At 47.8% G+C, this 14,033-nt stretch overlaps 2 protein-coding genes across 13 annotated transcripts in view; both read right to left on the reverse strand.

Moving 5' to 3' along the window:
* Positions 1–109: 109 nt before the first annotated feature.
* Positions 110–4,169, reverse strand: VAMP3 (vesicle associated membrane protein 3). The gene is made up of 5 exons (XM_068171548.1): positions 4,068–4,169; positions 2,436–2,517; positions 1,696–1,854; positions 1,028–1,079; positions 110–272 (listed from the first exon to the last, which is right to left on the reverse strand). Coding segments are annotated over exons 1-5 (315 nt in total). The 5' UTR covers positions 4,070–4,169; the 3' UTR covers positions 110–252.
* Positions 4,170–6,132: 1,963 nt separating this feature from the next.
* CAMTA1 (calmodulin binding transcription activator 1) overlaps positions 6,133–14,033 on the reverse strand; it is a 242,457-nt gene continuing 234,556 nt past the window's right edge. For all 12 annotated transcript variants that reach the window (XM_068171512.1, XM_068171511.1, XM_068171510.1 and 9 more), the window contains one exon: positions 6,133–9,637. In XM_068171512.1, coding sequence (XP_068027613.1) covers positions 9,574–9,637 — 64 coding nt within the window. In that variant the 3' untranslated portion in view covers positions 6,133–9,573. The remainder of the gene's footprint in view (positions 9,638–14,033) is intronic.

Below are 14,033 nucleotides of genomic sequence, written 5' to 3' on the forward strand. Positions count from 1 at the left end.
TGGTCGGGTGAGGGGCGGGGCCGGGCCCGCCCCGGGTCATTGAGGCACCGTGCGAGCGGCGAGCTGTGCTGGTTAGTAATTAATGACAGGAGTGTCTTAAGGCGACCAGTAAAGTTAGCTAACGTCTCGATAATCAAAATAGTTTCGCTTTAAACAGCAGTAAACGGGCTGAGAAGGCAGCAGGTTTGAAGTGGAGAGGTTGAAGAAGATTCTCAAAGGCACCTTCAGTTGAATTGAGTTTCTTCTTGTAATTCATGAATACACGCTCCAGACTACAAAAAGAAAAAAAAAAAGGTTGGGTGATGTCCTTGATGTCCTTCAGCCCCTCACCATAACAATCCTGCATTTAAGAATTTAAGATAATAGAGATTAACCCCTTAAATCTAAGAATTTGCCCATGTTGGTTTTCTCAGTTGTATGTTTCCCTTGTGCTTGCACACCAGGACCGTGTCTCTGATGTCAATGGTTACCGCTGTGCTTGTGACTGTTACAGCACAAACTCAAAAACTTTGTCTTCCCTTTAAACCCTTGGCAATTACATGAGGACTCAAAGACTGAACCATTCCATACCTGGCTCTCTATCCTAAGCCAACGTTAGTCCCATTTCACCCAGCAGCCAAACCTCTGCTCAAAGCCTCCCTGGTACGGCAGTGCACTCGTAACTGCCACAAAAAAGCAGGAAGCCAAGGCAGATGATAACAGCTCTCAGACAAGGACAGTGTGTGGGATCTCATCTTACACTTCCACAACAGGCAGCTGTAAATAAACCCAAGTCTGTTCCTGGTTTCCAAGTCCTTGTTATTTTCACTTTCACCTTTGTCACCCTCACTCGTGGTTGAGATTCCGGTACTGGAGCTCCCACGTTATCACAGTCTGCCACTCACTGCGTGCAATTGTTGTTAAATCCATCACTGCTATTCCAAATTCATGTAGGATATACTTCCATCTGAGTATCCTGCCGTACCAGCCAACAAATTAACACCATCCATTCCAAATCTAGGAGAAACCCCCATTTTGTCAAACTTACGAATAATGATGATGATGATAATGACAACAACACCTATCAATATCGCCCACATCTGTGAAAAAAAGACATACAACACTTACTACACAGCATGCAACAGCACCAAGTGCCCCTCAGGGTACAGGAAAACTGCCCCTGCGAGACTTTTAGCACTGTTTGTCAGATCTAATGTAGCAAGCAAAGGCTCTTCATTCAGCAAGCGTAATCCACTACTAGCACTCAGAGATGGCAGGCCATGCACACAGGCAAACAGAGCAATGTGCTTTTCTCCACATAAAGCCTGTCCCAAGTGAATGCACAAGCTGTTCTGTTACTCACCAAAGATGAATCCAACCTTTGGCAACAGCTACAAGTACAGGAGTCTCAGTGAGCGTCTTCCACTTTCTAATCCTTCCCACACATTAATTCAAGCTATGCATTTTTAGCCTTTTCTTCTTGTTTCTCAAAGCCTCAGATTATTGACATGCTCCCCCTCTGGTCATTATCAGACAAGATCCTGCCTAGGGCAGCACGGCCAGTAACGCAGCTGCTTGTTGCTTTAAAAAGTAATGCCATGCTTTGAAAACAAGATGCTGTGACTTAAAAAAACATTGGCTAAACGTTTCCTGCCTTTTGAGACACAAACTGTGATAGTGCTACGGGCGCAGTGCGAGCACACAAGCCAAGGTTACCTTGCAGTTCTTCCACCAATACTTCCTCTTCAGCTTGGCAGCGCTGGTCTCGAACTGGGAAGCCCCTGCTTGCAGGGCATCAGCGCGGTCATCCAGCTCTGACAGCTTCTGATCCCGCTCCAACACCTTGTCCACGTTCACCCTCATGATGTCAACAACCTACAGCAGTTCAACGCTTACAGTAAGAGACCGCACAGCGCAACATAACCACGGAGAGCAGACGGCTCCACAAGGTACTCAGTGTTTTCTCAGAAGCAGGAGCTATTGCCTTTTAGTATATGCAGCCATAAACGTCAAGAAAACTACGAAATCCACCTGTGGCTAAAAGCCCTGAGTGCCTGTTTTAAAAAGTCAGTAGTGCTGGCTGTTTCAAACCTGGCAAACAATTCCTGACTTGCTTCAGAAGGAGGTAAGGAATATAAACATGATAGTAAACCATGTCAAGAAATACTTGCTATCCAGCCTGGCTTTTGGACTCCACAAAAATCACATTTGGTAGCCAGCTCTCATGGCTAATGATGAGAAAAAAATCTTGTTCTCTTACAGAGAAAAGGTTTTTGTCATTACTTATGCCAAATCCTCAAGCACCAAGACTGCAGCTAATGTTTGGACATTGGGAACCTTTCTTTGCTTCCCCTTCATATAATGAAGGGAAAACTGCTTTGGAAAAAAATATCCCTTCTAGCTGCACAGGTTTCCTGCAGGAAGAGGCTGACACTACTACCAGACCAGACTTTTACCTCATCTACTTGGTGCTGAGTTTGCTGAAGCCGGCGATTGCTGCCAGCAGCCATACTGGAGCTTCCAGGGACATTGGCCGACCTGCAGTAAAGAAAGGCACCATTAGACATCTGACAGTCCTGAAAAATGGGCACTTGTATCCTTGTAATAAACACAGGGCAGTTTCTTCCTGGAGAAATGGTGTTTTAACAGCTGACAGTGGGCACAAGTCATGCAGTGTCCCAAACATCTTGTCGACAAACTGCCTGCTGTGCCAAGAGGCAGCAGTGGCTTGCTAACACCACACTTTGCAATGAGGCAGGGGACAGCTCAGCAATGTCCATCGGCCTCAAAGAGTGAGCAGTTTGGGCTCAGGGGCGTTCTTTCTTGCCCATATGAACATAAGCACTAAGTCTCAAGCAATAGTAGTTTACAAAAAATTAAATACAAAAACTTAATACTTATTCTAACTATGGGATTTTCCAGTGATGCTCATGTATTCTTTTGAAATGGTTGATATGGAGCAAGAGAAAGCACCAGAAGGAAAAAGTATTTGGAAAATACAAAATTTACTTTTGGCCAGCTTTAAATTCGTAACAGAGTTCTTTTTACCAGCTACAACACTCTGCATCTTTACAAAGGATGCAAGAGCTTCTGTACACACTCCTCATTACCTTTTCACCACCTGGCCAGGTTTTTAATACATATCTCTAGAACTATCGGCACTCAATTTCCTTTTCCGTGCTCTTACTTCTTTCACATCAGATGTGAGAGCTTGTTTAGCGCATCCTGGCGCTCCAAACAGCCCAGTCTGTTTCCTGTATTTACACATTTTCACATTGGCTTTTAGCTTGCACGTACTGAGTACAGGCACCACGCGGGAGCCAGGGCAAGGCTCAGAGCCGGCACAGTGTCACTGTTTCGGCGCTGCCGCCACCCTTTGGTGCCGCTTCAGTGCCAGTCCCAGGTGAACAGCCTCGGAAATGACAGCGCTTCCTGCGAGCTTCCAAACGGAGCAACGCCCCGGTGCCCGGCAGGGCGGGCCCGGCTCCGAGACGCGCCCGGGGCTGGCGGGACAGCCGGGGCTGGCGGGACAGCCGGGACAGCCGGGACAGCCGGGATAGCCGGGACAGCCGGGACAGCCGGGACAGCCGGGACGGCCGGGACAGCCGGGACAGCCGGGACAGCCGGGACAGCCGGGACAGCCGGGATAGCCGGGACAGCCGGGACAGCCGGGACAACAGGGACAGCCGGGACGGCCGGGACAGCCGGGACAGCCGGGACGGCCGGGACAGCCGGGACAGCCGGGACGGCCGGGACAGCCGGGATAGCCGGGACAGCCGGGACAGCCGGGATAGCCGGGACAGCCGGGATAGCCGGGACAGCCGGGATAGCCGGGATAGCCGGGACAGCCGGGACAGCCGGGCCTGCGCAGCCCGCGCCGGCGCCCCGGGCCCGGCCCGAGCAGCGGCTCGGGCGGGGCGGCCCAAGGCACGGCCGGGCCCGGCCTCGCCTCCGCCGCCGGCCGCGTCCGCCGCTCCGCGCAGCCCCTCCCGAAACCCCCGCCCGCGGGCCGGACCGGGCCCTGCTCCCGCCGCCGCTGGGCTGGGCCCGCCCCGCTCCCCGGATCGCCCCGCTCGCCCCGCACTCACATCCTGGCGGTGGGACGAGAACGGGGCCGCGGCGGCAGCGCCCGGGCGGGTCCAGGGGAACTGCGCGCGGCGCCCCGCGCTGACGAGAACCGGGGCGGGCCCGGGGCGATGGGCGGGGACCGGGGCGGGCCCGGGGCGGGGGCGATGGGCGGGGACCGGGCCCGGGGCGGGGGCGATGGGCGGGGAGGATGGGCGAGGGCCGGGACGGGGGCGATGGGCGGGGACCGGGCCCGGGATGGGGGCGATGGGCGAGGACCGGGCCCGGGACGGGGGCGATGGGCGGGGGCCGGGGCGGGCCCGGGGCGGGGGCGATGGGCGAGGGCCGGGCCCGGGGCGGGGGCGATGGGCGAGGGCCGGGCCCGGGGCGGGGGGGATGGTCGGGGACCGGGGCGGGGCCCGGCCACGGCCCGGCCCCCGCAGGCTGCGGTAGGGGGCTGTGGCCGCTCGGGGGCGCTGTGCAGGCACTGCCCGACCCGGGCGGTGACGGGAGCGACAACGGCAACGACGGAACGGAGAGAGCGGCCGGGCACGGACACACGGACACGGGGACGGACACGGACATACGGACAGACCGACATGGACACACAGAGACACACTGACAGGGGCACGAACACGCGGGGACGGACACAGACATACGGACAGACCGACATGGACACACAGAGACACACTGACAGGGGCACGAACACGCGGGGACGGACGCACGGACAGACAGACAGACAGACATGGACACAGAGACACGTGGACACGCACACTGACACAGCCAAGAGCGTTCCGTGGTGTTGTCACTCGTGTCCGCGCGCTCCGAGCAGCGCACGAGGGGAGCCGGGGGTGTCCTTGTCTTTGTCCTTGTCCTTATCTTTGTGCTTGTCTTTGTCCTTATTCTTGTCCATGTCCTTATCCTTGTCCTTATCCTTGTCCTTGTCCATGTCCTTGTCCTTGTCCTTGTGCCCCGCCCTGGCTCCAGGGCCGCCCGGCGGGACCCCCGCGCTCGCTGCCCCGGTCCCGGCGGGGCTGCAGCCGCTGCTCCCGGCAGCCGCCCGGAGCTGCCGGTGACCGAGCGGGGCCGGTCACACGCCGGGGTTCGGTGCTGCTGGCAGCGCTCCCGCAGGAGCCCCGGCGCTGCTCCGCCGGGGAGCATCGGCCTCCGCAGGGCACCGGTGGGAGGGAGGCACTGGCTGCCTTTGCGCCACGTGTTCTGAGTTATCTTTTCTTTTTTCCCCCTTATTAAACTTTATCTCACCCCGGGCAGTTTTTTCCCTCATATTTGGTCTCCCAGTTATCTCCCACCATGCCCCTGGGGATAAGGCAGGAGGCGCCTTATTTCAGGACTGGGTCAATCCGCCACGCTGGGAAAGAACCCAGCAATTAACAGCCATGTGAAATGGAAAAATGGGAGCGATTTGGGGAGTTAAATGCTGATTTATTCTAAAAGAGAAACATAATTATTACTATCTGCAGTCAAGAAGAAACTCTCTTATTGAAATGTTGTCTTCAGCTGTGGAGCTGGGTTTTGGAAAAGCTTCCTCATAATGGTACTAACACAGTCTCTGAGAGGCCAGATAATTAATTAATTAAACCTGCTTTCAGGTTTTGCCTGCTGGGCTGGCCATGGTGTCTGGTACAAGTTTGTTCATGTGAGTGAGATACTTAATGAGTGCAATAGTTGTAGTGTCTCAGTTAATTGTATCATTAAATGTGACCTCTCGGGTTTCTGCATCAGCAGCGCTCTCGAGTTCTGCTGTTTGAGTCTTTTGTGTACGCTGCAGGATTAAGCATTTTGCTACCAGCTCCATATGGTTTCTCACGAAAAACCCTGGGAGTGATTGCCCACTGAAGAGGAACTGCAAACAAAGCTCTGGGGGCTGCACCTGCTCACGGGCAGGCTGTGGACTGTCACATTGTAACCTGTAAGAAATCAGAGGCAATATTCTTACAAGCAGGTAGTGCAGAGCGGATTTTTTTTGTGTGTGTGGTTCCATAGTGACTAAAGGACTACTTTTTTTCTCAAAGAAGGATGGAAGAGATGTGTTCAGAAGAACAGACGTGTTCAGAAGAAGGCACACACTTTGTATGGGGAAATTTTCTTTTTTAATTTACAGCAGAAAGAATATAAAGCATTCAGAAAACATTTTCCATATTTTAAGGGCAATTCAAAACATTTTGCATGGTTCCAGCAGCTGAGTTCTTCAACAGATCCATTGATTCAGTGATGCTTTACATGCACAGTTACAAAAATAAAACTTACAAAAGAGAAGACATCTATACTAGTTTTACATGCAAGTCTTGGGGACCCCCCATTGGGCACCAGCTATTGTGTGGAACTGCCATAAGCGTGCAACCAGAGAGGGGGTTCATGTTATATTCTGTATTTCTTTCACACAGTATTACTGCTGTCGAATGTGTTTCACAAAGGAGCGATTCTATTATCAGAAGACAGAAGATCTGGCTCCTGGCACTTGGGAATTTCAATTTTCCTAGAAAGCTGCACTTACTTATCTTAGGTGAACACGTTAAGTTCCACAACCAAGAAGAGGGTTCGAAGAGTCACTTCACTGCGGGGGAGTGCTGCTCCCTCCCCAGTGACACACTGAAGGGTTACGGCCCGACACAACAAAGCACTTGGGAGCTGGACTGCCTTCAAGCATGCCAGGAGTCCTGGAGCTGTGCTGCAGGACTGCCTGCATGCTGAACAGCCAGTACAGGCTTAAACGTTTGGCTGAAGCAGGATCTAGGTTAGTAGATACACCACCAGGCCCATGGATCTGGAAGAGTAATTTGAAATAGCTCTGTATATTACTGAATCGTTTTCTGTAAAGACAAGGAGTTAAAACATTTCCACTGAGGTCACTACTCTTGTTAGGAACAGATCAATTCTATATTGTCACGTACTGGTTAATGGGTGCAATATTTCAGTTTCAAAATGTCAAGAGTTCTTCCAGTACTAATACAGAGCATTTCCAATTCATTCCAAAGGAGATTCTTCAGCGTCTCCTGTTCTGTTTTGGCGTGAGAAGAAAATTTAATGGTTAAGGTTCCAATTGCAGACAGTAAATTGAGGCTACGAGGCTGCCCACAGGCACAGTGCGAGCGCCAGGCCATTTGTTTTGCTTTTTTCCCTTTTTTTAAAATTGAATCAGGTCATAAAGCAGCAGTTCAGAAATGTACAAGAGAATTCTGATAATGAGCTATAGCACATCTACTGTAATTCAATGCTGGCAGTGAAAAGAAGTAATTAAAAACAGGTACAATTATAGAAAAGGCACCAAGAGCACTGACCCCAGTTTTTTTTGCCACAATCTTTGTTTTTACTCTTCTTTTAAAGACACCAGTTTCAAAGCTTCCTATGTGTAAATATTTTTTGGCTTCACAACAAGCCTTGCGTTTAAACATTGCAGTTGGTGGCCGGGATCAAGCAAGAACAACTATTCCAAAACTAACAATCTCAAATTTACACAAGTTCATTCAGAAATTTTAAACTGCCACGAGCGAGACAAACAGACAGGAGCAGTTTCTGATCTCAGACACATGTACGTGACCCACAAGTAATGACACGGACTTCAGGAGTTTCTTCCCTTACATTCCTGTGTAATGAAGATCAGAACTGGTTCCCATTGTTGAGAATCTGTGACAGTTTTAAATTAGTAGCTCAATTTAAAAAAAATCTAATTTCTTTGGCTCCTCACTATGTGGAAATAGCAATATACCATGACACCCCTACAGGATCAGTTTGCATCTTTTTTTTTAAGTTTTACTTAATTTTTTAAAATTTTTTGTGCAATTTTTATTACATTTTCTGACTTCCAGCAGGAGATATGAAAATGTGAAACATATTTTCTACTTTCGTACTATTTATTTATTTTTTTTCATTTTATGTTCATTCTAAGTGTTCTTTATTGGAGTGAGTGTATGGTGTTAAGCTAGATACGGTTTTTGTACTCTTATGATTATCTGCTTTGCAAAAGTAACTTAATTTTCTTAAGCAATATTAGCATTCACATTACTTGGCACCATTGGCAAAAGAAAAAAAAATAGAAAAAGAAAGACGGGGGTAAAAAAAAAGAAGGAAGGAATACATAAATTAACCCCAACTGAACCAAACTCCTGGTAGCCAAAATCAAATGTAAACATATCCTTTTTTTCTTTTTTTTTTTTTTTAAAGTAGTGTTGCTCTGCCTTTTTTTCCTAAGTCTAAATACAGTAGCTCTTTTTTGCCATTTAGTCATGCTTTAGCAAAAATGTTCTTCTAAAGAACATTTAAAATAAAGTTTCTTATAGTGAAATAAAGTTTTTGTTTCATTTTACAGACCATAGCCACTAATGCTTTGCTTTGTTCATTTCTTTTTCTTGAGTTCATGCACATATCTCTTTAATATATACAATATGTACAAACAATACATCCACACTCTTCTCGTTCATTCAGACAAAACTATACAAATAATAATTTTATCTTGCCAAGTTATTGACCCTTTGTGAATAAAATATTTAGTAATTAATCAATATATTCCCTTTCAAATATTTTTTTCTCATTTTCCATTTCTACCTTCTATATATACAGAAACTGCCCAGATTTTGATGAAGTAGCCAAAATAAGAAATTTACTGGCCAGAATGCAGCACCACTGATCTTTAGGTGGCATAAAATGTCCAGGCAACATATGTACGTGACTCTGCAAAATGACAAGAGGTTTGACAAGTACATAAGAGAAAAAGCTACATGTTTTACAAATTATTTGAGAACTTAATTAAAACAATAGTACATGAAGGTAAGGCTAGAAAATAAAGTGCTGAATATGAGAGAAAGTACGTGACAGTTGATATGTTTGCAGGTTCTAGTAAAAATACCAAAAAAAAAAAGTGTAAAATTTGCTTAAGCTGCTCTCTCCATTCCTCATGCAATACCCGTGTCTCTCGTACACCAAACCCCTCCTGTAAGTTCCCACGGGATGTATTAAAAACCTGCAGATTTAAAAAGTTGCATTAAGTGTGCTGTAGAGGTTTAAATAAAACACAAAGGACAGGAGTGCGAAGGAAATGAGGATGCATGGACCCAATAAAGATGTACTGATCTAAGCCCCTCCACTGAGACTCTCAAAGCTTCAGTTTCTTGGAGATGACTGACAGGTGCAGGAACAGCATTCTTGTGTTGCTTGTGCATTCCCACCTTTTCTGAACAATATTTTTGGTATAATATTTGTACAGTTCCACATGTTGTTTAATACAGCCCTATATGAAAAGGATAATTAATCGCTTCTTCCTTCCTCCTCGGAGAATGAAGCAACTCACGATTTCCTCCTGGTGTCTTGTTTTCCCCACGATCCAACAGAAGATTGAGTTCCAAGATGTCTTGCTGAACAAATTAAAAGTTGTCCATGAAAGTGCAAATGCAATGACCAAAACATTACTGTTAAAATCCTGCAGCTGGTATTTCCAGAACTGCAGTGGGTATTTTTGTTGTTGTTGCATGTCTCTGCTAAAAACAGAAAATGAAAACAGTCTGAAAAGCAATGTCACATTGCTACGGGATGCTGCTGCGTATCTTCAAGTTCCTTGGCCTTTTTCAATTCTTTCACTCTGAAAAAACAAAGAGGAGCTATGTAACACTTTACTAAAAATCTCTAGAAGACAGAACAATCAAAAGGATTCATCACTCCAACCTCCCGTGCAGAAGAAGCAGCTCCCAGAGACACGACAGGAAGGCAACACCTTCCCAACACCATAAACAGTTGGAAGCGCAAGAACAGGCCACTGGAGATCCCAGACAAACGCCTTGGGAGAGACACACTTGGGTCCAGCTACTGCTTTTCCCCAGTGTTGGCAACTAGCTGGGCTTCATTCTGCTGTCAGCCTGAGTGCTTGGGGTTCCCTGGACTGCTGCTCCCTGCCTGACCCTGCAGCTGCTCACGGCAAAGGGGCTGCTCCGTGCTGACCCTTTTCTCCACACTGTGCTGAGGCAGTGACAGCACAGTGGGGGGAAAATCACTCTGTCCAGCTTGGAAAGGAAGCCTGGTGTTTACAGAGAACCTCACATAAGAAAGTGTTCATGTACAAGCACAAGAACTGGTATGGGTGTGAAGAAAGGTACTTTGTTTCACAAGCACCCCAGCTGCTGGGCCCCTGTGTTTCATCATGCTCCTGGCAGTATGCTCGTGTGGTGTCCCAGCAGTGCAGGATGCTGTGTGCCAAGGGAGATGAACCTACAGTGTGGAACTCACTCTTCCTAGATGTGGCCAGTTCTCAACTTTCCCAAATGCATGCCATACATTACCTCCTCCAACTCATCAACACAAAAACTAAACCATCACTGAAATCTGAAAAAAGTTAAAAAATTATATTAAAGGGTGAAAAGAAGGGAATAATTTCAATCCCATCAAGTGAAAAAGAGCTCTGCACTGGAGCTGGGGCAGCAGGAAACCTTCTGCTCAGGCTGAGAACCTGGCTGTGTGCAGTGCAAAGGAGCCAGACCAAATCCAAAGGCATTCCTGTGCTGTCCCAAAGGTGCCCAGCTGTGCTTGGGGCTGGCTCTGCCTCCACTTACAGGGAGTTCCTCTGCAGTGAGATCCCTTTGCCACCTGCCTCCACATGTCTTCACTCTGCTCCTGCAAGGGGAAGTCCCCCACAAAAGGAGCAGATTACAGCAAAAAAAAAAAAAAAAAAAAAAAAAAAAAAAAAAAAAAAAAAAAAAAGGCTGATTTAGCTAAGCCTGTTAGGCTCAAGTGCTCATGTGATGCTGCAAAAACTTGAAAGGACAAGTAACAAAGGTGTAATACAAAAAAGAGTGAGAGTGTCAGAGATGCAAGTCTGTGTAATGCAACCAGCTACAAGTGAAAGAATGTAACAAAGCCCAAGTAAATAAAAGTAAGAAAACATGTTAGGAGAGCTAAGCAGCAGCAGTGACAGTTTGTAGCTACTGTGCATAGACTTAACCCACACATCTTTTGGCTCTTGCACCAGCCTGCTAATATAAGGACAGAACGAAGGCTATAAATTGGTCTCTATAAATACACCTCCATTTCACTGTTTTATTTATTCATTTTTCTGCATGTACTATTAGTCAGAACCACAGTGAAAAGGGAGCTGGCTGCTTTTAACTCTGTTAAAAAAAAAATTTAAAAAATGCTGTGTTCAGAGTCTGAAGGCCACTGCTGCAGAGACCCTGACATTCCTGAAATCCAAGCCCAGCAGAGCAGCCCAGCAGGCTCTCCCAGGTGCCAAGCAGTGCTCTGGTCCCCAGGCTGAGGAGGGACAGCCAACAGCACCAGGGGTTCTCAGCTCCTGCCTGGACAGTGCTGTGCTGAGCCCGACTGCCTGCTACAGCTTTACCAAGAAATCATCTTCAGGAGATTTTGGCTCTACACAAGCTGGTGTCCAAAAGAGCCTGCTGACATCCAGAGGCTCCAGCACTGCACAGAAGGCAGCAACAAGCCTCCACTCAGGCTGACAGCCTGAGTTCTAAGTTCACTGGGGTTCTTCATGCTGGGTACAGCCAGATCCCCTTTTCATTGCAGGAAACACAGGAGGGCTGACACAGTAAACCAAAACAGTGACAAATGACAAGTTAGTTATCTCCAGTATATCTAGTTTTATTTTCTTGGCTCAGAAAAGCAGCCTCTCCCTTGAATTTTTAATTAATATTTCTAGTGGTGCACCATTTAGAAGCAGGAGAGCCAGAATCCCTGGTGCTGTGCTAGGAAAGATGTGCTTCTGTGCAATGGACAATTTTTAGAGCTTAGATTAGCTGTGTTTAAGGTACCATCAATTAATGCATGATTTGCAGTGCAACTTCCAAGTGTTTTCTGTTGCACTTCAGTACTGTAATGTAAAATTAACCTGTTATTATAGATCTCTCACTGAGAACATGCACATTAAATAAGCTGGTGGCTCTTCCACTGAGACATGCTATTCCTTACTTTAGCACTTCACATGCAAGGGCTACACTAACGAAGCACTTCCACTGGAAGAATGCAAGACATGCTTTGCTGCAAACTTCAACCTACAGCATGCAATATCTGTACTGGTGCACAACTATTGCATCTGTTTGCCTGGAACACACATGCCAACAGAAGTTAATTACTGCAGCACTCAGCATTTGCACTGAAACAGATCCTGGTTCAGAAACAGAGAATCACAGAATCACAGATTGTAAAGAGTTGGAAGGGACCTTAAAGATCTTCCAGCCCCAACTTCCCTGCCATGGGCAGGAACACCTTCCACTATCCCAGGTTGCTCAAGGCCATATCCAACCTGGCCTTGAACACTTCCAGGGATGGGACAGCCACAGCTACTCTGGCTAACTCATTCCAGTGTCTCATAATCCTCACAGGAAGAAATTTCTTCTTAATATCTAACCTAAGATTCCCCTCTTTCAATTTGTATCAATTACTCCTCACCCTATCACTACAGTTCTGGATGAAGAGTCCCTTTTCAGGTTCCCTGCAGCACCCTCCACACACTGGAAGGTGCTGTGAGGTCTCCACACAACCTTTTCTTCTCCAGGCTGAGCAGCCCCAGCTTTCTCAGCCTGGCTTTGTACGGGGGGTGCTCCAGTCCTCTCTCATCAACTTCTTGGCATCATTTGGACTTGCTCCAACAGTTCCATGTCCTTCTTATGTTGGGGACACCAGAACTGTGTGCAGGACTGACAAGTGCAGAGCAGAGGGTGAGCATTCCCTCCCTCCCCTGCTGGCCATGCTCCTTTGGATGCAGCCCAGGACACAACTGGATTCTGGGCTGGGAGCACTCAGTGCCAGCTCTTGGGGAATTTTCCATCAACCATGACCCAAGTCTTTCTCCATGAGACTGTTTTCAATCACTTCTCCACCCAACCTGTCTGTGTGCGTGTGACTGTCCAGACCTTGCACTTTGTTCAGTTTCCTGAGGTTCACACAGTCCCACCTCCCCAGCCTGTCCTGGTCCCTCTGGATCCATCCCTTCCCTCCCACACAGCTCAGTGGTGTCAGCAAACTCGCTGAGGGTGCCCTCGATGCCACTGACCAAGATGTTGAACAGAATCAGCCCCACTACTGACCCCACTCTTCACTGGCCTCCACGTGGACCAGAAACCACTGACCACAGCCAACCAGCCAGTTCTTCATCCACCCAGTGGTCCATCCTCAAAACAATTTAGAGACAAGAGATAAGTTGACCACAGCCAACCAGCCAGTTCTTCATCCACCCAGTGGTCCATCCTCAAAACAATTTAGAGACAAAAGACAAGTTGACCACAGCCAACCAGCCAGTTCTTCATCCACCCAGTGGTCCATCCTCAAAACAATTTAGAGACAAGGATGTCACAGAGGACAGTGTCAAACACTTTGCATTTGCAACACTTCCCTTGCTCAGGTGGGATTTACATCATTGACATGCAGGTGTAATAACTACTGCTGAAAAACACAGACACAAAATAGCACAGAATTTCCCTAAAGGTATAAACGGAAATCAGCCATGGGTACATTACTGAAAGATGCTATTTAGTATGTAATGGCTTAAAACAAACCTGCATTCCACAGCATTTACACACTTAGGCCTCAAGATGGCAACCACCCAAATTCACTAAGCTACCATATTTTTTTTTAATTAACTAATCTCTTTGTTCAATGCAATAGTGTGTGTGTCCAACTGCAGGTAGGTACTGTGTGTCCTTTATTCCCTGCCTGGTAGGTATGGAAACTTGCAGTCTGCAGCTGTCAGTCTCTCCTCCTCTCTCCAGAGCTGGCCCTGGGATGCCAGGGAAGTTCTTCCTTCTCCTTGGCAGCTGATACAGGGCAGCGCTGCTCACCACAGGCTCTGCATCAGGAACAGCTGAGTGAACTGAAACACCTCCAAATGTTACCAAAAATGGAACCAGTCCATGGCCAGAGGGTCCCTGGGGAAGATCTGAGGTGCTATTGTGAACACCATGCTGCTTCCTCAAACCATGATAAACAGGAGGTACCAGAACCAGGGCATGCACCAAGGTAATCATTATCTG

This window comes from Anomalospiza imberbis, chromosome 23 (genome assembly GCF_031753505.1).
Source record: "Anomalospiza imberbis isolate Cuckoo-Finch-1a 21T00152 chromosome 23, ASM3175350v1, whole genome shotgun sequence".
NCBI classification, from domain to species: domain Eukaryota; kingdom Metazoa; phylum Chordata; class Aves; order Passeriformes; family Viduidae; genus Anomalospiza; species Anomalospiza imberbis.